This window comes from Peromyscus leucopus, chromosome 5 (genome assembly GCF_004664715.2).
Source record: "Peromyscus leucopus breed LL Stock chromosome 5, UCI_PerLeu_2.1, whole genome shotgun sequence".
NCBI classification, from domain to species: domain Eukaryota; kingdom Metazoa; phylum Chordata; class Mammalia; order Rodentia; family Cricetidae; genus Peromyscus; species Peromyscus leucopus.
Genome location: NC_051067.1, coordinates 2,294,924 through 2,320,236, shown reverse-complemented (window position 1 = coordinate 2,320,236; position 25,313 = coordinate 2,294,924). Strand labels below are relative to the sequence as shown.

Sequence of the window (25,313 nt, the reverse complement as noted above, 5' to 3'; positions counted from 1 at the left end):
ATGTGAGTTAGAAGACTGAAAGTCACAGTCCTATTTTACCCATTTACATTGTTCATGACAGAAGACCCAAGAAAGGAATTCTTTTCACATCCATGTTTTATTTTAGCCCTTTGACCATATCTTTACCCCTGGCTTCTAAACCTGCCTTTAGCAGCAGGATGATATTCTGAAAGGGACCTGGCAAATTTGATTCATTTGCCTCTCCTGCCATCTCCACTGATCATTCATCTAACCCCTCATACAACAGAATACAAGACAAAGAGAAGGAGGCTCATTGTTCAGGCTCACTACCTGCCTGCCTGGTTTCTCTGCACACAGGTGAGGTATTCTTGTACATCTTCTGGGGACCCCAAAATGAGGGGAACGCGCTGGTGGATACTCTCAGGCTTCACATCCAGTACAGGCTGGGTGCCTGTGGTTGCCATGCCTCCTGCCTGCTCAATAATATAGGCCACAGGATTGCATTCATACAGGAGCCGGAGCTGCAGAAAAATGAAGACAGGTGTGCACATTTTTTAAAGTGATCAGACAGCCCAAGGCATGCCCCTAAATATTGAGAGCAGTGTGAACCTGAGCTGTCTGTGACTCCTGAGCATGAGTGTTTCCTTGGGCCATCCGCCCTACAGGAGCCTGATGCAAGAGCTGGTACCCACCTTTGGGTGCCATAGGCTGGTATGCACCTCTCTGTACCATGGACTGGTAACCTCTAAGGAGGCACCACTGACCAGGTGAATCTGAAGCAGTGTATCAATCTGTCTGGTAACATCTATGCCTTTGCTAACTGCTTGATTTTTCATTTGTTTGTTTTCTGGCTTTTATTTATTTATTACTATTATTGGTACTGCCACTTCTATCTCAAGGATAGGAACAAAATGTCTACAGTCTGGGCTGAAGGGCCAGACCTGAATAAACAGCAGGTTCAGACTCCAGAGGATAATACTAACACATCAGCCAAACACTTTGAAGAGACCCTTACAGTAGTAGGCACCTGATGGAACACAAAGGAGACTTAACATGCATGGGCACACTTGGGAGCTATTTTTGTCCTTAATAATCCCCTGGAGGGACACTGGCAGCCCACTCTATATTGACAGTTCAGCCAGGGAGATCTTTGCAGTAGGTGCTTCTAGGATTTGCCCCTTTGCTCCTCCCTTTCTTTGTCTTGGGGACTTGAGGATAGGAAGGAGGATTTGGATGTTGGGCTATAAGTCAGACTGTAACCAGTTTGTCAATTAAGATGCATTTTAAAAACTCAACATTAGCACATAATGCACTTTTAGGGGTGAGGACCTTGGATACCTCTGTTATACACAACTGGCATTCAGAGCAAAAACTTCATGGTGCTTTGCCCTTCAGGCCATGTGGTCTCCTTTTTGTTGGAGGGTCTTTAAGAGCTACCACAATCATATGAGTCAAGCACACAAGACGAATATATGTGTGCACATATACATGCTCCTGAACTCACAGATATGATCACAGAGAGCTAAAGCATGGAGATCAGGAACTGGGTGTATCTTCAATATGGATGATGGTCATGGTGCAATGAACACATCTCCACGTGGAAATGCCTCTGTGTTTAAGACACATTTGTGTACTTATATGTGGACATTTTGGACTCTCTTACAGTCATTCTAATAAACACGTATAGGGTCTACCTCCTGGAATTAAGCATGTGTCAAGTGTGGGTTTGTTCAAGAGCTTTACATCTACATGATCTCACTTGATACTCTGCTATGCTTTCCTTTCCTATGGCCCTCTTTTGAAGACTTCTCCATGGTCCTGATGTCAGCAGGTCGGTAAATATGAGCAAACAGTCATAAAGAGAGATGCCAGATACACAAACCAGTGTGTATGACAATTTTCATTCAGTCTCATAGGCTGTGATAGATTTCTCTGCTTTGAATCTGGCATTCCAACCAGGGAAATCTCAACAGTCAACTTGGATGATGCATAATACATGGCTTCTGTTGGTGTGAAGATCCACCTATGGCTTTGGTGGCTGGCCAAATTCTGACACATTTCTGTGGGCAGTTCTTGTCATGCTAGGGGAATTTGGATAACACGATCCCTACTTGATAGTGACTGTTTTCAATACTGTCTTATAAAGCTGTTACTGGCTCTTCTGTAAGCTACCTTTCTATGGACACTAAAGGAGTTTTAAATAGAAGGTTTTATTCTGAATTCTTGTGTGGAGCTCAGGGCACATGCAAACCCTTGAGGAATAAATGCAAAGACCATGCTTACAACACATTTTCTCTGGGAAGTATGATCCTTGGTCACTTTGAGCTGCTGATAAAAATCAGATACAGCCTATGAAAGCATGTGAAAGTGAGAAATGAGCATGAAACTACAGAGAAAGTGGGAGATGAGTATGCAATTGTAGCAAACAGTGGGCATTAGACCAGAGGATTAGAGGGTCCATAAGACCTGCCCATCATAATCACATTAGCCTTTTCTTTCCCAAACCTACCACAGCTTCAAAACTTACTAGGAGGAAAAACCTTATTTCTCTTCCTCTGTGCTCTGAAGGAAACATGTGCCCAGAAGCAGCCATAACAGTAGTCACAACACCATAACAGTAGCCTGGAACAGGAGAATCACAATATCTCACTGACTATCATGGCACCCAGTGGATACAGGAAGTTACCTTGCCATTAGGACTTTTCTGATTGGCTGGGTACATAAAGATTCCTCCATAGACCAGGGTACGATGCACATCAGCCACCATGGAGCCTACATACCTGGCCCCATAAGGTGCACTGCCATCCTATAGGACAAAAAGGGGAAGAGATGAGAACCAACTGGTTTAGCAGATACCCTGCATCATGCCAGGGTTAGAAGCAGAATTGGCATGGCCTCCACATTCCTGGAACTGGAGAGATGGCTCAATGGTTAAGAGAACTGGCTGCTCTTCCAGATGACTTGGGCTCCATTCCTAGTACCCAGATAGCAGCTCAACTATCTACAACTCCAGTTCCAGGAGACCCATTGATGCCCTTTTCTGTCCTCCATTGGCACATGGTGTGTGAGTGGTACACAGATATACTTGCAGACAAAACACCCATAAACATAAAATAAAAATAATCATTTTAAGAATTATTCAAAACCCCAAAACTATGTGGGGCAGGGAAGATAGTTAAATTGGACTAGTGCTTGCATACAGAAGTTCAATCCCCAAAATCCACATTAAAAAGTAGGGCATGGGGTACATGCTTGTAATCCTAGTGCTGAGGAGGCAGAGATGGGGAGATTCCTAGGACTCAATGGTCAGCTAGCCTGGTCTTCTTGGCAAGCTCCAGACCAATGAGAGATGCTGTCTGGAAAAATAGGTGAATAGCACCCAAGGTATCTTCTGGCCTAAACACACACACAGACACGGACACACACACACACACACACACACACACACACACACACACAGAGGGGGAGGGGAAAGGTAGAGGGAAGGAGGGAGGGAGGGAGGGAGGGAGGGAGGAAGGGAGGAAGGGAGGGAAGGAAAGATTGTGTGTGCTGAGAAGGTAGATATTTTTCTTGCCATTCCCCTCTACATAATCTGTAGGGAGTTGTTTTACAATTGAAACTACTAGACTTATTCCAGATTCAGAATTAACTTTATTATATATTCACCTTCAAGAAATAATCAGAAATAGAAATCAGACATTGCATATAACATATATCAGATCCCATATGGGTCTACCAGGCCCTCTAGCACAAGGTAATGATGAAATTAATCAGATATTAATAGGAAATGTGCTAGAAGCCTCAGAATTTCATAAGAATTAACATGTTGATAGCAAAGATTTGAAGAAAGATTTTTCTATTACTTGACAACAAGCCAAGTAAATTATAAGGAAGCACCCTACTTGTTCTTTGTATAACCAGACTCTGCTACATGCAGAAGGTAGCCAAAAGGGTACTGAAAGAAATGAAATTTGGCAAATGGATGTATTTTATTTTGTGGAGTTTGGAAAATTAAAGTATGTGCACCATGCCATAGACATATATTTAGAAATTCAGTTGGGCAACTGCTTTGAGTTCTGAAAAGGCTGATTCTATAATTACACATTTATTAGAAGTTATGGCCATCATGGGAATACCTGTACAAATTCAGATAGACAATGTCTCCAGCATATATATCTAGGTAAATGAAACAGTTTTTTGCATATTACAACATAAAGCATATTACAAGTATACCATGTAACTCTACATACAGACAGCTATAGAAAGATCTAATTGCACTTTAAAAGATATGCTTAGTAAACAGAAATGGGTAATAAAGACCTGTATAGATATATTACACAGTGCTTTATTAACTTTAAATTATAAAATTTAAAAGAAAGGAATGACAGCTGCACACAGGCATTGGTAGTAGAAAAAAACTACTAAATTAAATCAGCCTATATACTTTAAAGATGTGTTGACCTCAGAATGGAAACCAGGATATGTGTTACACAGGGGAGGAGGTTTTGCTTTTGTTTCCACAGGAGAAAAAAAGCTATGGATAGCATCATAATTTGACAAAATTAGATTTAAACAGGAGAGACCTCTTGATTAGGAGAGGTGATAGTTCATCAAGCAGTGTGACAATTCAATCTAAACTAACTTATAAGACTACAGATGCCTTTTATTTCATCAGATATAACCTGCCAAAAAGAAACTTCCCCAAGTTAGAACTGGGGCAGGGTTTGCCTTTTGTCTTTCCAGGAGAATAAAAACATCCAACTAAGGAGTCTGAAGACCACTGAACAAATAAGACATCTGAAGAAGAAGGATAAATCATCCACAGAAAATGTCCCAAGAAAAAGAGTAAATTGGCCTAATGGTATAGCACACTTCTAACAGGATAATATTTCATAAATCTTCCCAAATGTTTGTTTCTGCTGTTCTCTACAGACAAATATGGTAAATGGTCTTTTTGTAGTCCCAATTCAATTAAAAATTAAAGCTGGCTTTAGAGTTTGAGCATGACTCTCTCCTTCTCTAAACCCAAGCATACTTGTTAAAGTAAAATCCAAAATCTCTGTCTCATGTCAGAAGAGCCACCTGGTATGGGGCAGATGAAAAGCAAAATTAAAGGTCTATTCTATTGCTGCTAATCTCATAATCCTTTGGTTTTATTTTGACTCTTTAAAACTTTTTCTAAGGTATAAATATTATCTCAAATTTTGTAAGATTTATATTTTATATATACATATATATGTATGTATATAAACTTTCTGCTGTGATATTAATGGTCATATAGAGTACTAACTACTTCTAGAAAAAGGCTTCATCTAGCTTCCTGTACATGATTTCAAGTTTGAGTCTGATAACTAAAAATTAAGCTTGTGTACCTGCATGTATTTAATAGATTGTGGTCCTTTAACCTCTCCAAGATGCTGCATATGACGTTTAAAATGTTTAAGTTTTCTGCAATGAAATGTGACCATTCCTAATAGCCACTTGTGAAATCTCCAAAAGCATGATGGGGCCCCTCAACGACAATTCCACCTGGATTGTGATAATGCCACCAAGCTGACAGACACCAACCAAAGGTTAGCTTTGGACTACAGACTTATAAGGACAATCTCAAGGTGGTTAGCTAAGATGGTCCAGCTTCATAGACTACTCCAGCCAGGATATCAGATAGACCCTGCACTTTCCCATCACATCAAAACTGGACAACAGCTGGCTTTCTCAGGACTTGATCATTATCTCAATTCTTCATGGTCCCCAAAGGAGCCATTTTCCCCAACAACAGGAAGTAATTTTAATGCCCACATTCCCAAGAGGTGGGGCAGGTGGTTTGTCATCTTTGGGGAGGGGGTTGCAAGTTGTTATTGGTCACAGTGAGGGAGGAAACTAAGCAAATGAAATTAGATTAAGGGACCTCATTCTGAAAAGAAAAAAGGGGGAATTATAGGAATGATAGGATAAAAGGGTAGATTATTGAATCTACTTTTAAACTAAAAAAGCAACTACTAGTCTTAAACATTTTACATTGGTATGGATTTTTGTATGTAGATACAAAATTTAAGGTTATTTTTGTTATGTTGTATATATGTGTCTACTGTTCTTAAAGGTATTGTGCCTATACAGCTCATTTAGCAATATAATGTAAATTTCTAGTTCTTGAAAGTTATTATTACAAACTATTTAGGATAATTAAAAATAAAGCATCATCTAACAATCAAATTTGTGACCATGTTAGGTTTGTTTTCAAGGTCAAAGAGATATATTTTAGATAGACAGATGGTTTTCAAACACTTCAGAGACCTGTAGAATATGGCATTTAAGACATTCTAATAACATAAGGATTTTTCATGACAGTGAGATGCATCTGCTCCTGGCAGCACCAATTTAATTCAAAAAACTATGGTGGGCATCAAAGAACCTCCATAAAGAGTTTGCTTTGGTGTGGCAAAACTAGTCACTGGACAAGAAACTGACCTTGCCTCAACTGCTGACAGTATGCTGTCCAAACTGGGCAAGCAGGCCACAAAAGAAGGTGACTGGAGAACTTTTCCAAGACAAAGTAGGACCGTCCTTCAGCATTCCTGATTCACAGCAAAGTCTGTCAGATATTGTAGGCCTATAGGCCTGGATAGATGCCCCCAACATTGCAGAAGAGCCTTGGGTGACTGTCCAGGCAGCCAAGATGTCTGTTGTTTCTATAGTTTTGGAAGCTGTTTGCTCTGTGCTTTCTGTTTACTCAGATAATAGTATATCCTTCTCAGGTCTTTGATGACGTTGAGACTAGATAGTTATAGTTACAATTTTCCTTGTTACCAAATTCAGAAAAGAGACTCACAAAAGAGGTGTAAAGTATATAAAGTTGAGAAACATAGAAGCTTAAGTTGTTTATCTAAGAAAATGTTTTAAGGTTTAAAAAGATATTTTAGGTTAATAATACAAGTTATGATAGAAAGTAGTTTAGGTATAAAACTTTGGATTCATCAAGATAGGATAGATAATAGAGTAGTTTCTCTGAATATGCCAAGTATAAATAGACTGGACATTGTGAATGTAATTCTTACCTGATAATTTTTCTTAATGTTTATATTTTCAGTTTGTTAAAGTTAAAACCTTTCCTTTTCATTTAGATAATACCTGATACTTGTTCTTATTGTATGTAGTTTTATTTTGTTAGTCCAAACCTTCCTTTTTATTTAGACAAAAAGAAGGAAATGTTGTGGGATATTTTGATTGCACTCTGACACTCCCAAGACTGCCAATAAAGTTAAACTTTGAATCAAAGGGTGGAGTCAGCATTCATCTGGCCAGAATTAACCAAAAAGTTTTTGTCAGACCCAGATTAGGATGGAGAGACACAGGAAGGAATAGGGAGGAGCTTAGAAAGATTCACAGGCCTTTTGGATCTGGAAGGCAGGGTCAGCTGATCATTCCTCGGTCAGTCTTTGGATCTATCAGGATTTTGTCTCAAATCTGACTCCTGAGTTTTATTTAATAATAGAACAATATGAGTAATTGCTTTATCTGGTGCATCACACTCCCAGATGTGATCATATTCCATCTTAAAGCAGAGATAACTGAGTATTCAAAATCTATAGATTATAGCTTAGCAAACAGATGACCTGAGAGTAGTTCTGGCTGAAGTTACAAATTTTCAAAATGTGGCCCCTTGACAAATTCCCAGAGGGACTGGTTTGGGGAGTATTCTTTTTAATATGTAATTTTCAAGTACAAAGAAAATTGATTGCTCATGAAGAAGAGCAGAGTTTATCAAACTCATGCAGGCCAGAGCCATAAATAGTGGCATCAACCCTTTTAAAGAGATGAAGGTGTCATTCATGTAGCACATATGGAGACAGCGTGTTCCCTGCTGTTAGCCCCAGTTGTCTTCACTCACCTCAGGGAATTTCTTCTTCTGTACATACTCAGTGGTGGCAGCATCGAAATACTTGGCATAGCCCTCATTGAGGCTAAAAATTTTCCCTTTCTTCTTAATCCTGACATCTTTTTCCACCAGCACAAATTCCCCAAGAGCCTGGAGAGATAAGAGACTTCAGGAAGTTGAGCCACACCAGGAAACAGAAACCAGTAGCACACCACACAACAATCCGGAGATGTTAGAAGATAACAGCCTGCTGGAAGAACAGTGGGCTTTCCTAGGGTCATCTGGAACCTGCCATGTGGTGTTTTCATTAATGCTAGGAAGAATAAAATTATATGCCCAAGAAGTAATGGAATAAGAAATGAAACAGATCAAAGGAGAGAGGCAATGATATTTTTCCTTTATGTGGCCTTTTTTTCAATGTCATTTCTAAGCAACCTAGCTGAACTAATCCCCAGGTTCTTTTCCTCTGTTTAATGTCTTCAGTGCATCAACAATGAGAGAACAAAGCTACATAGAAAAGAGAGATACAGTTTCAACATCAGTTTGTGGCCCAATTATTCTATGTTAATGAGTCTGTCTTGAAAACCATTACTGCTTACTGATCTCCTGACCACATCTCCCAGGAGAAAAGAAGAAATGCCTTCAATCCATTACTGGATTCATTCCACAAAAGGAGATAAGCGGCAAAAACTAAAAGAATTCTGATAACATAATTTAATAAAATTATGGCCAATGGCCCCTGCAGTCTCTGCAGAGCATCCCTTAATCAACTCCCCATCTGGTTCTGGTTATCTCCTTCCTCAGGACTGATATGGCTAGTGTTGCCTTAAACATTTCTGTCTTCAGGCCTGGAGACCATGCCTGTGTTAATTCTGGTGGCAGCTTGAAGAATATGAAGAGCTGAGGTGAGGGCTCACAGCTGGAAGCCAGACCAGAAGCTGCCCAAGAAATATCAGCTTTACTCCCCAAATACATAGACAAAACTATGCCAACCATGTCTGAAACAGGACAGAGACTAGGAAACTCAGCAACTACAGAGATATCTATCCCTTCCTCTCTCCTGACAGAGGAGTGAAGCCACTTCCTTTCTTGAGAGTCTCTGTGTGATCCTCAACATTCCTGCCTGCAAAATGCTAGATGAAGACACCCAGTCCTGAGTTTCACCGACATATAAACAGTATCTCATCCAGAACAGACCTCTTCCTCCTCAAATCCCCCTTAGACCAAGTAAGTGCCTTAACAAGCCCACCCCAGCTCCATTTCACAACTCTTCCTCTTTGCCAAAGAAACCAACTTCTTGTTACTATAAGTAGTATGTCCCTGATAATCAGTCTTTAGCTCCTGGCCATCAGTCAGGGGTGTTCATGTGTGTGCACGCCTGTGTATTCATGTGTGTGTGTTCTTGACTTCTAGTCTCATGTCTCTCATGCTGGCGACAGTACAGAGATGTATCTCCTGGTAGCTGCCAGTACACCATGAGCTAATCTGCATGATGTTCCTGCAGTCTCTCATACGAACAGTGATATAGAAAGGCATCTCTCAGCTACTGCCTGTGGGCTTAAGCTGCCAGTGTAAGCTCCACTAGCACACTGCATGGTAGGTTTGAAATTTTGCTCATGCAGGCAGAAAAGATTGCAGTGTGCACTAATGACAGATTCAGATGAAAAGAGCCTTTAAGTGGGTTGTGGTATGTTTGAAAATATATGTAGGCTTGGGAGAGAAAAGAGAAGGTATAGACAGTCATAAAAAAGAAATATATAGTTTTAAAATAATAAAATAAAGTCTTTAAAAATGGAGTAAAATAATATTTTTAAGAAGCCATATAAAGATGAAAAATGCACAGATATTCTGAACCCTGTATGTTATTGTGTTGTCTTTGAATTTTTGGACTGCTAATACACACTGGATTGTAAGGACTGCTAGATTAAACCAACCTGTATATTTTGAAACTGCCTTGACTTCAAAATTTAAGTGAAAAAGTTTATTGTTTCAGGAGAGAGGTTATGCTTTTATTTCCACAGGAAATGAGAAGCTATGGATTCATTCTTGGTTAAAGAAATTTAAGTTTGATTGAGGAAGACCTCCTGAAATCCAGACTGTAGATCTAAAGAAATAAACCTAAAAGAACTAAAAGACATATGATGTATATTTTACCCGCTCAAACATATAACAAAAAATCATCTTTGGCTGACTTGTGTACAATGCACAGCCTATATTTATATTGATGCAAATATGTATGTTACCTTTGAAGGTTTATGTATTTTCAGAACAAGGGGACTAGACACTGATGAAAATTGCTGGCCCAGGTGATTCAGCATCCAGAACAGTTTCAAGACTGCTGACTGAGATAGTCCAGCCTCACAAACTAATCCAATTATCCTAACAATTATCCTGATTTTATCAAAGCTCCCCCAAAAATAACAGCATCCACAAACAACAGGAAGTAGTCTGGAGAATGATGCCCACATTCCCAAAAAATAGGTTAGGGATGTTTATTATCATTTAAGGGGGGTTGTTAAAAGTTGCTATTGGTAATAGTCATAAAACAACTAAGCAAAGGAGTTAAATTCAAAGATCTCTTTATAAAGGAAAAAGGGGGTGTGATATAGAAATGACAGAATTAAAAGGTAGATTATTGAATCTACTTTAATCCAAAAATCAACTATTAATCTCAGAATCCTTTATATTGGTATAGATTTTAGTATATTGATACAATTTTAAAGTTAATTTTCTTATACTATGTGTATGTTTCTACTCTTGTTTAGGGTATTATGTTTATTCAGCTTATTTAAAAATATAATATATAATTAAATACAGTCATCTATAATAGTCAAACTTTTAGTCATGTTAGGTATGTCTTCTAAGCAATACACCAATATATTTAGATAGATAGATGGTCTTCAGACACTTCAAAGACCTACAGAATATGGCATTTAATATGCTTAGTAACCTAAGGCTTTTCATTACAGTGTGACAAGTCTGTTCCTGGCAGCACCATCTATTTCAGAGATGATGGGTATCAAAAAAAAAAAAAACTCTATATGAGGCTTTCTTCTTTATGGCAAAGGCTAGACATGTGGGCAAAGAAACTGCCCTTGCTTCAATTGCTGACAGTTACTGTCTAAACTGGACCAATAGGATGCAAAAAACCAGCAACTGCCAAACATTACCAAGACAAGGTAGGACAGTCCTTCAAAATTCCCTCTTCTCAAAAGAGTCTGTCAGATATTCTAGGCCTATATGCCAGGGATGGATGCTCTAACATTACAGAAAAAACTTGGGTGATTATCCAGACAGCTACCTGTTTCTGTCATTTCTCTCAATTTTTGAAGATCACTTGCTATGCACTTCCTGCTTACTTGGGTAATATTATATCCTTCTGGGGTCTTTGATGGAATTGAAAACTAGTTATATTTATAGTTTTCATTTGTTATAATAAAAAGGTAAATTAGATATGAAACTTTAGACTCAAGTTATCAAGATAGGATAAATAATAGAGTATTTTCTCTAATTTTGCCAAATAAAAATGGACTGGGTATTGTAACTGTAATTCTTACTTGGTAACTGTTTTTATTATACATAGTTTTACTATGTTAAGGTTAAAACCTTCCTTTTTAATTAGACAAAAGGCAGGACACAGTGTGGAATAATCCTTTTGTGCACTGTGAAGATTTGTCACTCCAATTAAATAAAAAGCTGATTTTCCAGTATCAAGGCAGGAAGCATAGGTGGGACAACCAAAGTAAGGATACTGGGAGGAAGAAGGATGTCAGAGGAGTCACCAGGAGACACAGAGGGAGCAAGACACGCTGGAGGACAGGTAAAGCCAGGAACCACATGGCAGCACATAGATTAATAGGAATGAGTGAATTTAAGGTGTAAGGGCTAGTTAGTAATAAACCTGAGCTATCAACCAATTAGTTTTTTATTAAATCAATCCAAGTGACAAATCTTCACAGTATACAAAAGGATTATTCTACAGCACACACCTGTGTGTGTTCATATGTGTGTACACACCTGTATTTATGAGTATATTTTCATATCTGTGTGAGCACTCCTAAGCATGTATGTTTGTGTGTGTGTGTGCTTATATGCATGTATGCATATATATGTGTATGTGCATGTGTATATTTGTGTGAACCTGTATGTAGGTGTATTCATATGTGTGCACACCTATATGGTGTTGTGTGTGTTCATGCATGTACACAACTGTGTGTGGGTGTGGACACAGAACATGTGAAGGTCAGAGGACAACCTCGGGTGTCAGTCCTTGCCTACCACATTGTCTGAAGTGTGATCTCTCCTGCTCACTGCTGTGTCTGCCAAGCCAACTGGCTGAATTTCCAGAGACTCTCCTGTCTCCACCTCATACCCCCAGAAGTGGTGCTCAGGAATTGCAGGTACCTGCCTGTAGGTAGGATATTCTGTCCTGCCAGTCAGCTCCCAAATAACCACCAGAAACTTATTATTAATTGTAAAAGCTTGCCCAATAGCTTAGGCATGTTACTAACTAGCTCTTACAACTTAAATTAACCCATTTTTATCAATCTACATGTTGCCACATGACTCATAGCACTTGCCTGTTCTCTTACATGTCTTGCACTCTCTCCAGCTCTACCCTTCTTCCCAGAGTGCTCTCTCTCTTCTCTTCTCTTCTCTTCTCTTCTCTTCTCTTCTCTTCTCTTCTCTTCTCTTCTCTCTCTCTCTCTCTCTCTCTCTCTCTCTCTCTCTCTCTCTCTCTTCCCCCACCTATATCTCTCTTCTGCCCAGCTATTGTCCATTTAGCTCTTTATTAAATCAATGAGAGAAACACATCTTCACAGTGTAGGAAAAGATTATCCCACATCACCTGCCCTCTGTCTTCACCTTTTACAGGGATGCTGGGGACCTGAACCCAGGTCCCCATGTTTGTGCAGCAAGTGTTTTACCCACTTAGCCATCTATCCAGTCCCTAGTTTTATCCCTTAAGAGAATCCTAGCTTTATCTAAAGAGGTGCTCTTCTGCCAGGTGTGCTGGTATTGGCTAGACTGGAGCACTAGCATTCAGAAGGCTGAGGCAGGAGGACCATGATTTTGAGGACAAGCTGGATTATATAGTGAGAACCCATCTCAAGAGAAAGGTGTTCTCTTTAAATGCCAGTCTCGAAAAGTCTCATTTTATCCTCTTTAGCCCAAAGTTGGGGATGTGCCTGATCCTGAAAGTTGGATATTCTTTCCTAGTCCTTGAAACTGAGCAAGAGACATATAACCAATGTGTGTTACCGAGACCTGGCTGGACAAGATTCAAGTCCACTCCTGACTTCCCTACTTCATGTTCCCCTAGATCTGTTCATATCTGGCCTGGGTCCTCAGCTCTCCCAACACATCAACACCTTTTGCCTGGCTGAGGCTTAGTCACTTCTCTCTTGCTCATCAGTAAAGGGCTTAGCACTTGCACACTCATCTAAACAAGGATATCTACCAGCCAGCTGCACACAGGGGCATGTCCTGCTTCAGTCTGGCCATGAAAAGGCTTCATCTATGCAGCCTGAGCTGGTGATGGGAATCCTTGGCCCCTTGGAGTGTTGTTCCTTGTAGTAGGACAAAGGTAGCTATGGAAATTATGCTCCTCCATTATGACTGTGCAGTCACTGATGGTCACATGGCCTGCCACCCACTTTAACAACAATACCTGGTTATCAAGCAACAGGTCCTTATCACTTTGAAACACTGTCCCCCACTTACAAATAAATGCCTTGACATTGAGATTTGTTCCCTCAGTTGAGAGTTTAGTTAACAGACATCAATCCCTCTGTGCCTGAACAAAAGATGTGATCCAACAAAATCAGGTTATCAGACTACAAATCCTTGCATCAGGCAAGATCTGGCCAACCCACCAAAGAACTCCTTCCTGCAAGCTTTGCTGCTGAACCTGGGAATTCCTATCTATGATGACTACCAAAAGTCCTTCAGTTTGAAATCCCATCCCAAACAGTGTGGAAGCTTCATACACTGCTCTTTGTGCGGTGTTGTTTTCAGCAGTGTGATGTGGCCCAGAGGAAAGGCTGGTGAGATTATGCTGTGTCTACTTCTCTTTCAGACACAGAGACAAGCTCTCATGCTGACGCCTGTTCAGACGGTCATGGTGGCAGGCAGAGCGAAGACGACTGCCTATAGCCTTCAAGTTGGTTCTGTGTTCCCTGTGGCCTCCAGATATTCTTCATAGTGTTGTAGAAGGTATCTGGCTTATAGTCAAGGGCAGGTTGGTCAGAATTAAGCCAAACTGTTTACTATCAATCACTGACTCACTGTGCCTTGCCTACCTCATCAGAAAACTGGAACAAACAAGAATGATGGGGGGGTCCCTCTTAGGGCTGCTTTGACATGAATGGATGAAAATTGTTTAGAATGGGTGCCTCCCCACCACTTAACTGGTGCTGCCTAACTTTTGGCTGGAATTTTAGAACAATTTTCAAAAGGATTTTGCCCAAAGTTCATATTTGTGAACACAGAATTTCTCAGGATTTTTCCTCTTCTTTAAAAATAAGAAGCCAGGATGTTAGCAAACTGATGCAGGAAGGAGGCTGGGTCTGCAGGGTTGATAAGTGGTGAGCTTTTATATCTGAAATATTTGCAAACCTGAATTGGAGTGAAATGCTTAATTTCCCACTAAAGTGAATACTGGAGTCTCTGAAGCAGTCTTTGGTCACAATTTTGGATTTTTGTGAGAGCTTGGCATCTTCAATAAAGCACCTTGCAACTGACAGGTGAAGTTCACATTTAAAGGAGGAATTCTATAATTTGGAAATACTTTAAAATTTTTCTTTGCTTTAATCTGCATACTCCATAAGAGCTTAGCCTTCTTTTTCAAAATTCTGCCTTTATCCAGTTTTATCTTGCCTTGGCCTGGACTATGCTGTCATAATTTGCATCTGTCCAAAGACCATGCCTCTTCCTCTCTTACTGTTGGGCATTCTACTATTATGAACAGCATGAACAATAACACAATACTGGAAGGGACCATTTTACACCCATCACTCTTCCTACTGTGGAATTCCTGCCCATTGGGGAAAATCCTCCAAGACCATGCTGCCTACAAAGGAAACCACTAGTCACATGGGCCTATTTTAATTAATATTTTAAATAATGTAAAACTCCCTTTTTTCATGCACACTGGCCATATGTCCAGTGTTTGGTCATCACAGAAGTGAGAGGCAGCTGGGCTGGGCCATCGGAGAACAGAACCCATCATCTCACAGAGGGTCAAGAACAGGGATGCCCTAAGGATCTATGGGCCTGTCTAGACATTGGTCTGGGATTGTTACATCATGATGGTCTGTAAACTACACAGGGTGAATGCATTTGTGCAAAGAAACTTTCAGAAGCTATGTAAAAGGAGGCTGAGCGTCTTCACCAAATAGAAAGAATAAGTCTTCAAAGAGATATATTATCATGATTTAAACATTGGGAACATTACATGGGACCTACTGGATATGAACAGTTTTGTGTTTTTATGTGTCAGTTAAAATAAATTTTTTTATAAAAAACATTACATGAGGTCCTTCATATTTTTCATGACATAGTTCTCTAATTCTAAAAACAAGTACTCAAAATGACCAGAAAACTATTCCATGGGACAAGAATTCAAACACAGAAGCCCATGAGTCCCCAAGAACAAATGCCACTGCATTCAGTACCTACCGGGTCCAGCATGAAGAGATCCACTCCTTGCCCCGTGGAAAGAGCCACCAGGGTCGCACTGCCATAGAGTGCATAACCTGCAGCCACAATATTGCGGCCAGGCTGCAGGGCATCTTTCTCAGAAGGCTCATCCTCTGTGGTCTATGGAAAATAAGAATAAATACATGGTGTGTTATTGTGCCTGGAGAGAGCCCTTCACCAGACAGTGCACCTCAGAGTTACTGAAATGAGGGAAGGAAGCCATCCTCAGAGTGGGAAAACTTTTCAAAAACCCTGCAGCCTTTACCCCCTTCACCTGAATTAACTTGCTTTTGCATATCTCAGCCAATAAGCATCTTCAACCCTTGCCTCGGAATGAGAAATTGAGATTTGCTCTCCCATCTTAGCTGCTATTATGGTTTGAATATGAACATCTTTAGCCCCAAAGGTTCACATGTTAAGAAAAGGCCTTGGTCCCCAGTCAATGGGACTGTTTGGGGGACATTCTGGAAATTTTACATCTTGTACTAAAGCTCTACCACATCTTAATTAGTGTGTTTGCAGTCTACATTTTTGTTAGAAACATTATCAGAAGAGACACATGGAGTAAGGAGGCCACTGGGGTTATGTCTTTGATGGCTCTTGCCCCTCTCTGTCTCGCTCTGGTTCCTGACCTCCATTAGAGGAAGAATCTCCTCCAGCATATACTCTCACCACCATGATGTCTGTCCAAGTGCATGGGACCAAGCAAACATGGATTTGGTCACCATGATGAAAAGATAATATAGCTACCTCATGTTTAAACTATATATTTTGAAAAATTGTTCATTTCAGTGTTTGTCATGCTGTACAGTGGACAAAATGGGGCTGACTTGGGGAAAAGTCTAAGCTGCAGCAAATGCATCCAGAGGAGGTAAGTTGTTGGCTCATGAACAGCTCAGACTGAGCCAGAGCAAAGATTATTCTTGGGACTCTCTGAAGGTTAAATCCTGTCAAGAGCACTAGAAGATGCTCAAGCCACTCCCTTTGAAACTGCCACAGCCATGTCCCTAACCATTACAATGTTCTTTACTCAGCCGCCCTGCAAATAGATAGCACTATTATTTCCATGTTACAAATGAAGAGTTTGGAGCTTCAGTAATCAAAAAGCTCCCACCACATCATGAAGCATGTGTTGCTGAAATATTTTAGTTGGTAGAAACTTAGAAGCCATGAGTATTTACACCTTAGCATGTTATTCACATGTATGTGTGTGCATGGGTGGGAAAGGTGTGTGTGTGTGTGTGTGTGTGTGTGTGTGTGTGTGTGTGTGTGTGTGCAAGTGTGTGTGCAGGCATGTAGAGGCCAGAGGACAGCCTCAGGTTTATCCTCATGAACACTGTCCACTTCCTTTGAGATAAAGTCTCTCATTGGCCTGGAGCTCACCAACTAGGATACACTGATTGGCCAGCAAACCCTAGGGATCTGCCTGTCTCCACTGCCTCAGCACTAGGATTTCAAGTGCATTCCACCACTGTAGCTATAGTTTTCCTGGTCCTGCCTGGCCCACGGTCAGGACAAATCTCTCTCACCCACCAGTCCCACAGCTGCTCAGACCCAACCAAGTAAACACACAGAGACTTTTATTACTTATAAACTGTATGTCTGTGGCAGGCTTCTTGCTATCTGTTCTTATATCTTAAATTAACCCATTTCTATTAACCTATAAGTTGCCACGTAGCTCATGGCTTACCGGTATCTTAACATCTGCTTCTCATAGTGGAGGCAGCTGACAGTGTCTCCTGTCTCAGCCTTCCTCCTCCCAGAATTCTCCTCTCTCTTTGTCTTGCCTATACTTCCTGCCAATCAGCACTTTATTTATTAAGCAATCAGAGCAACACATTTACAGCATAGACAGCACACCACACCTGACATTTGGGTCCATGGGGTTACACTCAAGTCTTCATATTTTGTAACTAATACACTTTGCCTACTGACTGTGGCCCCAGATACAGCCCCAGCCCTAACATTCTGACTTTATTTATGATTTAGGGTTCCAGATATGTGATGAGATAATCAACATATCTTCTTCAACACACTAGCACTCCTCCACTGGTGTGTTTGAAGTCTACATTTTCCTTAGAAATATCACTCAAGGAGATTCATGCTTATTTGGACTGGCCATCAGAGCCTGTACTTTATTTAAAATTTAAGGCAAAATCCCTGTGTTTAAGTCCATCTAAATTTGAGCATAATGGCTATATGCCATGAATTATTATACTCTTGTTTCCAACGCAGTTGGTCTCCAGATGTTAAAAGCTGCAATGATGGAGTTGGGGAACACATTTGAATCAATATCCTGCAGTTACTGACTCAGTGAGTCAAGCTGAGTTAACTCTCCTTCTCCGTTCTTCCACTGTTCCTCAGTCAAAAGGTTGCAGTGTTGTGGGTAGCCACCTCCTGGGTCTGAGGCAAAGACTAGCCCAGATATGGTGGTTGTCAACTCAACACATCTGGGAAGAGAAAAAATCAGTTGAAGAACTGCTTCCATCAAATTGGCATGTGGGTGTGTCTATTGGATGTTTTCTTGACTGCTAATTGATGGAGGAAGACCCATCCCACTGTGGGTGGCACCATCCTCAGGCAGGTGAGCCTGGGTTATATTAGAAATATAGTCGAGCAAGCTGGGGGAGTGAGCCACTAAGCAGCATTACCCCATGGTCTATACTTCATTTCCTATCTCCAGGTTCCTACTTTGAGTCCCTATCTTAACTTCCCTCAGTGACAGACTGTAAAGTGTAAGATGAAATAAGCCCTTTCCTCCCAAGTTGCTTTTGGACAGTGTTTTATCACAGCAATAGAAAAGCACCAGAAGTGTGTGTAGCTAGAGTTTCCCTGTCTTGCCCACAGTCAGGACAAATCTCTGTCACCAGCCAGTCCCACAGCCACTCAGACCCAACCAAGTAAACACAGAAACTTATATTGCTTACAAACTGTGTGGCTGTGGCAGGCTTCTTGCTAACTGTTCTTATATCTTAAATTAACCCATTTCTATAAATCTATACCTTGCCACATGACTTGTGGCTTACCAGCGTCTTTACATGCTGCTTGTTCTGGAGGTGGCTGGCAGTGACTCCCTCTGCCTTCCTGTTCCTTCTTTTCTCCTCTCTGTTAGTCCCGCCTATACTTCCTGCCTGGCCACTGGCCAATCAGTGTTTTATTTATTGACCAATCAGAGTAATTTGACATACAGACTATCCCACAGCAAGTGTGGTACAGAAAAGATTCATGTCCAAGAAAAAAAATATGGAAAGCCACCTATAGATATAACTGGGTGCCTCTCTTCAAACTGTATATCATTCTTTCTTTCTTCTTAGAAGTAAAGCCCCTTCACTTCTTCATCTCAGTGTCAATTAACCTTGAAACGTTATCCTATTCTTGTCTCGTGTGATTGTCTCCTGCTCATTCGAGAGTTTGTAATCCAGAAGGAACACCAGCAAGGCACATGTGGAGAATCCATCACAGGTATACAGACAAATGGTGTCTGGATTGTGAAGTCTGGTGTGGAACTTATGGTCATGCTGGGTGGTCACAGGCCAACCCTTAAGATTCCCTCTTTTGTTGCTTGTAAACTTGTAAGGTAGGCAGAATGGCACCAAGACTTCATTAACTCCCAGAATCGGTATGTTACATCACAGAGCAAAATGGATTTTGCCCATATGATGGGGTGTCTTTGGGTTCTATTGCTGTGAAGAGACACCATGACCATGGCAACTCTTATAAGGAAAACATTTAATATGATGGCTTACAGTTCAGAGGTTCACTCCATTATCTTCATGATGGAACATGGCAATGTGCAGGCAGACATGTTGCTGGTGAGGTAGCTGAGAGCTCTCCATCTTTTGCATGGAACAGGAGGTGAACTGAAATGATGTGTGTGTGGCTTGAGCATATATGATACCTCAAAGCCTGCCTCCACAGTGACACACTCCGTTCAACAAGGTCATACCTACTCCAACAAAATCACACCTCCTAATAGTGCCACTCCCTTTGGGGGCCATTTTCTTTCAAACCATCACATTAGGATTATAGATTTAAAGTAGGGAGATGACTCTGGGTTGTCCTGATAATATTAGTCCCATCTAATCAAATGAAAACTTGAACTCATTTGGCTTCGAATGGCTAGAGTCAGGGAGAGTGAAGCAATGGTAAGGAGGGGCTATCTTAGAGATTATCCAAAAAACAAAACAAAAGGCAGCTTCTAGAAGCTGAAAAGGACCTCTAGCAAAGGTAGCAATACCTCCAACCTACCACAAAATGGAACTGAATTCCACCATCAACCTAAACTCTCATTAACTCACTCAGAAGCAAATTCTCCCCACTCCTTACCCCAGCTTCTAGGTACTAAAGAAATCAAACTGGCTGGTTTATGAGCCCTAAGCAGATAATGCTGCTAAGCCTTCTCTGATTTAGTAACAGTCAACAGGTGTTTTAAGCCTCCAAGAGGGTGATAAATTACCACAGCAGCAACAGAAAACTAACAGTAAGTGTTGAAACTCACAAAGAAGTAGAGGATGCATATTCCTAGAGAACCTAATGCAAGCTAAGTGTCCCTACTCTTTTGCTTATGGAGGTACATGCCTATAATCCCAGCCTTCAGGGACATGAGGCAAGAACATTGGAAGTTCAAGGCCAGATAGAACTACCTACCAAGATCATGTTTAAAAGTAAATAAATAAATAAATAAATAAATAAATAAATAAATAAATAAGGGGCTGGAGAGATGACTCAGTGATTAAGAGCACTGATCTTACAGAGGACCCGGTTCAATTCCCAGCACCCACATAGTAGCTCACAATTATCTGTAGTTCCAGTTCCATAGAACCCAACACCATCACACAGACATACATTCAAGCAAAACACCAATGCATATAAAATTTTTAAAAAGAGAAAAAGAAATAAGATCCTCTAAAATCTGAAGCTTTTTAAGTGCCAACATGAGGTCATGCAAGGCAAATTCTATATCTGTCCTGGTATTGTGAGCCAGAGCCAAATTGCAGGTACACTAAAATATATATTGTATAAAGCTACATACATGGGTCCAAGGAGTGTAACAAAAACAATAATGAGTTTTGTGTTCATCCCTAGAAACAACTCACTATGTATCCAAAATCTGAAACCCTAATATGTCTGGTCCCTGCATTTTGGATAAAGAATATTCAGTATGTGCAGTGCCTGGCATCTCTGGTCCATCCAGACAATCGAAACAAGATCCCATGGGAGTCCTACCATTTTGCCCTCCTAGGGGATTCTAGGAAAAGATAGATGGAGATTCCCAATGGAGAACCCAAGGCAGGGGTTTGTTATGTTTCTGGAATTGTCTATAGTGTTGTGTCTAGTGAGTGGAGAAAAAAGATAGACCTCTAGGCTCAGTTGTCAGTCTGGGAGCTATCTGGAAAGATGTCAGCTTGTCTACTCACCTTTCTGTAGATTGCAAATATAGTTCCAATGGAGGCCAGGCAGTCAATGTTTGAAGATCCATCCAGTGGATCAAAGCAAACCACGTATTTCCCCTAAATCACAGAGAAAAACACCCAGTCAGCACACCTGCCCATGGCCACAACTGTGACTGATATCTACACTATCAAGAGGTTTAGACACATGGGCCTGCGTTTCTGTGTCCTCAAAAGCCATTTCTCATGGGCATAGCTCAGCAGGAATCCGTTACACGTCTGGTGTGTGCTCAGAAATACACTAGGGATCAGTTACCACAAGGCTCAAGTGGGTGAACCGATGTTCAAGCTCAAAAGCACAATACATGGCAAATATGCAATAAGGTGTGGCAAGTGCTATGTAGATAACTTAAGTAGGTGAGTTGACAGAAAGTAAGCAAAGCTAACGTCTGATGCAGACCTGGCTGGGACTAAGAAAAGCACACACATAGAGAACTTGGCAGAAGAATGCCAGCCAGGCAGATCTTCAAATGAGGACATGTGTAATGACGGCCAAAGATAAGAAATAGCGAAGAACTGAATCAGAGAGTGCGTTGTGTAGCTCTTCCCAAAAAGAAGACAAAGATGCCAAGGCCTGTTTAATGATGCGCTAGATGGCATATACCCCAAAGGATATGAGACCACATAAGATTTCCAACTAAAGAACTGAGAAACCCTGTTTCCTAAAACAAACGTCCCAGAAAAAGACTAAGCAAGATAGCCCGTCTCTCATTCCAGTAGCGCCATCTACTGATGAAGTGGGGCACTGCAGCCCATCCTGGACGCACCCTCTTCTCCTTGGCTGTGATAACTGCCTCTTTATTCTCTTCGGAGACTAGGACACAGGTGCTGTAGGAGGACTGGAGCATGTTGATGACCAGGGAATTAGATAGCACGTCCAATTTCTTCACCTCGTCTCCTGTCACATTCACACTTCCTGCAATTCCATACCTAAGAAGACAGGGTGGATTAAGTCATTGAAGGAGTCTTAACTCCAGTAAAGAACTTCCCAAGACCAAACCAACAGCACACCTACCCTCCTTTCATGCCTCTGCCATCTCCAAATTGTAAATATATAGGGAGTGTGCTATGACTCAAAGTGGCAATCAATATTACTTCCTTTACACCTTGGGGACATTGTCATAGTTCCTTGGTCTCTCAGGGAGATTGACCAGATTCAGCCTCACTAAAATGCAGACCCCTCCTTGGCACTTGCAGCTAGAGAGGATGGGGGAGCTCCTAAAATCATCATGATAACTAAGGGTGCCATAGCTTTTCAACTCTGGAACATCAAGCTTCAGCTTTAGACACCCACAGAGGCTTGTGCTTTAGAACAGTAATATACAACCATCCCCTTCTCATGCCTCAACCCTTCAGGGTGTTCCCAATAACCTCAATCTCACCTCACTCTCTGTTACATTAATTTTGTCAATTTGAAACAAACTGGAATCACCTAGGAAGAAGGAACCTCAATTGAGGGATTGCCTTCATGAGATTGGCCTGTGGAAATGTCCATTAGGCATTTTCTTTATTATTGACTGATGTGGGAGGGCCCAGCCAACTGTGTGGTGTCTCCCATGAACAGGTGGTGGTGCTGGATTCTTAAAAAAAAAAAAAATGGCTGAGCAAGCCATGAAGAGCGGGCCAGTAAACAGCCTTCCTCTATGGTTTCTGCTTCAGTTCCTACCATAAGGTTCCTGCTGTGAGTTCCTGCTCTGACTTCTCTGGGTGATAGGCTGCATGCTGTAAGATAAGATAAACTCTTTCCTCCTCCAAGTTGCTTTTGATCATGGTATTTATCACAACAGGGGAGCTAACCTGGGAGCCGGGTACTTATATGGATGTCAGATGTGTAAGACCATCTTGTTAGAACAGCCTCAGTGTCTCCCCTCCCACTCCAGCAGCAAGACTGTCAAACCCTGCCTGGGCTGCTCCACTTCCACCAGCATAGACACCCTGCTTCATCTGACCGGTTCCACCCCAGGCAGCCGGTCCTCTCCTTACCTCTCTGCTCCTGCCATCCCCAAAGTGTGATGCTTTCTATTTACCTTCCTAAGCACCTTAAGAATCCTCCATGTGCTGTCTATACTCCAGGCACACCTCTGTGGTACCTTCATGGTGAGGCACAGACTGATTGTGGGAGACTTCCATCTGTATCATCTACCTGCTAAGGACAAGAGCCACATCTTGCTATCTGCATTTCCATAGTCTGTGCACAATAAGTGTTTGCTGTGCTGTGGAGAAAGGATGGCAAAAAAGCCATTTACCTCTGCTCTCTATTTTAATTTCACTTGTTAAAGAAATCCTCAGATGATGTGAGCAGGTAGCTTAAACTGAGAACCTCTGATGGACCCTGACTATGGCAAACATATTCCCTCTCCTCCCTAACTGACAGCCTCCCCCCCCCAATTCACTCCCATCCAGAATTTGATGTATGGTACGATGAGCCTTGGGAAACAACCCTGGTGAGAGGCTGTTACCTCTTGGTGTAAAACAGAAGCATTCAAGCCAATAACAACAGGAACAATAAAATTGGGTTATTTTGCATCAGGATCACAGCCTCATGTGTAATAATGAGTCCTGAGGCAGCTGCTGCTGGAGCATGAAGAGCTGGGCAAATGTCCAGCCTGCAGCCCATAGGCCACGTGCATCCCAGGATAGCTATGAATGTAGCCCAACACATCTGTAAACCACAGTGTGCTGTCATAATGCCAAAAGGCTAGACACACCTGCATGGGACAGTGCCAGGACACCTGCAGCCCCTGTCTCATCAGCTGTGGCTACTGTCTCTCTCTGGAGGAACAGATCCAGGGGCCTAGGGCCCAGTCTGACACCATTTCTAGGGTGGTGACTGCCACCTAGTGGTCAATCCCACATAGCCCAGGCTTCAAGTTTCTTCCAGTCTGGTCTTGGAACCATGTTTGTTAAGTAGGGGCATTTCCTGAGTATTTATCACAGGCCTTGCACTGTCAGAACTGTCATGACAATAACTTACCAACCCTTACCACAACCCTGTGAGTCAGAGCAATTAGTACCTCCCCAGTTCACAAACAGGGAGATCTTAGCAAGATAAACCACTGTTCACAGCCACAAGGTAAGGAAAACCAAGTTAAATAAAGCACTTAATTATCTAGTCCCCAAGATCCCTTGGTCGGACAGGGAATCACTGAGAAGCAGTTTGTAGCAGATATGTAAGTGCTCTGCCAAGACAGCAGCTGTGGAGCTGAGAGGCCTGCACAGAAGAAAGGTAAAGGTGTGGGCAAAAGTCCTGACTGGTCACAGGCAACCGCCCTAATTTTAGCAGAGTTGGGACACAGGAGAGGCAAAGATGCTATCTAATGTCACTCAGGGTAATCGTCACACATGTAGGCACCTCACATTCTGGAATCGTGTTCTTAAAGGCAGAGCTTGGCCATTCTGCCAAATGAGATAATAATACTGTTAATCGAATCCATGGGCAAGAGAAGCAGACAAGCATCTTCAATGTGGACCCCACTACTAGTCCTTGACACTCATATAATAAGCTCTTTAATGGTTTTATGACTGCATTTATGATATGACTGCTGTCACAGTTTGGGGTTAAAGGTACCACACTGTTAAGAAGAAATATTCAAATGGGCGGAATTTGTTGGCTCTCCTTTTGGGGCTTTTCCTACCCCACCCTCCCAAAATATGTAAGTCCATTCACCTTCCAAGGGGGCCTTCACTGGAATAACTGCAATCAAAAATGGAAGTCTAAAGGAAGGTGATCTCTTTTTATCGTGGTTTAAAACCAGACCCCTGGCTATGGCCGCCAGCAGCTCCAGCATGAATGCAGCCTCATTCTGCAAAAGAGAACCAATCGAAGGCACTCTGCCCTGCCTGCCCCAGCCCAGCCCTTTTCTGGCAAAATATACCAAAGTCTGTCTTATCAAAGCAGACACAAAGGACTTAAATGCGGTATCCTCAGGGCACAAAAGGCAAATCAGCTTTGGACCTGGGTTCTACCGCAAGCACCGGTGGCTCCCACACTCTGACCTGGGCCCTGGGCAAATGTGCCTGTGCATGCTCTCCAGGACTCACAGGTTGGCCAGGCCCGCCTTGCGCACAGCCGAGGAGATGGCTTTGATGGCGGTCAACATCGAGTTGAGCAGCTGTGTGAGCTCCCCGGTCCCTTTGGCCTGTCGCCCTTTTTCCATAACGTAGCGGGTCAGGGTGAGCATGTCTGTCTCAAAGGGGCTTCTGTCCGTCATTGTGGCAGGTGAGACCTCAGAGCCTCTTTTCCTCCTTACAGGAATCCTTGCTTTCTTGGGGCAGCAGCCTCACAGCCTGCACGCTAAGAGACAGCCTTGCTGACTCTGCCAGGT

At 41.8% G+C, this 25,313-nt stretch overlaps 1 protein-coding gene across 1 annotated transcript; it reads right to left on the bottom strand.

Moving 5' to 3' along the window:
- Window positions 1-78: 78 nt before the first annotated feature.
- On the bottom strand, window positions 79-25,313 carry Fbp2 (fructose-bisphosphatase 2). Its single transcript, XM_028862077.2, has 7 exons — window positions 25,030-25,313; window positions 21,756-21,918; window positions 20,956-21,048; window positions 15,518-15,658; window positions 7,850-7,987; window positions 2,648-2,767; window positions 79-482 (listed from the first exon to the last, which is right to left on the bottom strand). Exons 1-7 carry the CDS (start codon window positions 25,197-25,199, stop codon window positions 288-290), a joined length of 1,020 nt encoding a protein of 339 aa, XP_028717910.1. The 5' UTR covers window positions 25,200-25,313; the 3' UTR covers window positions 79-287.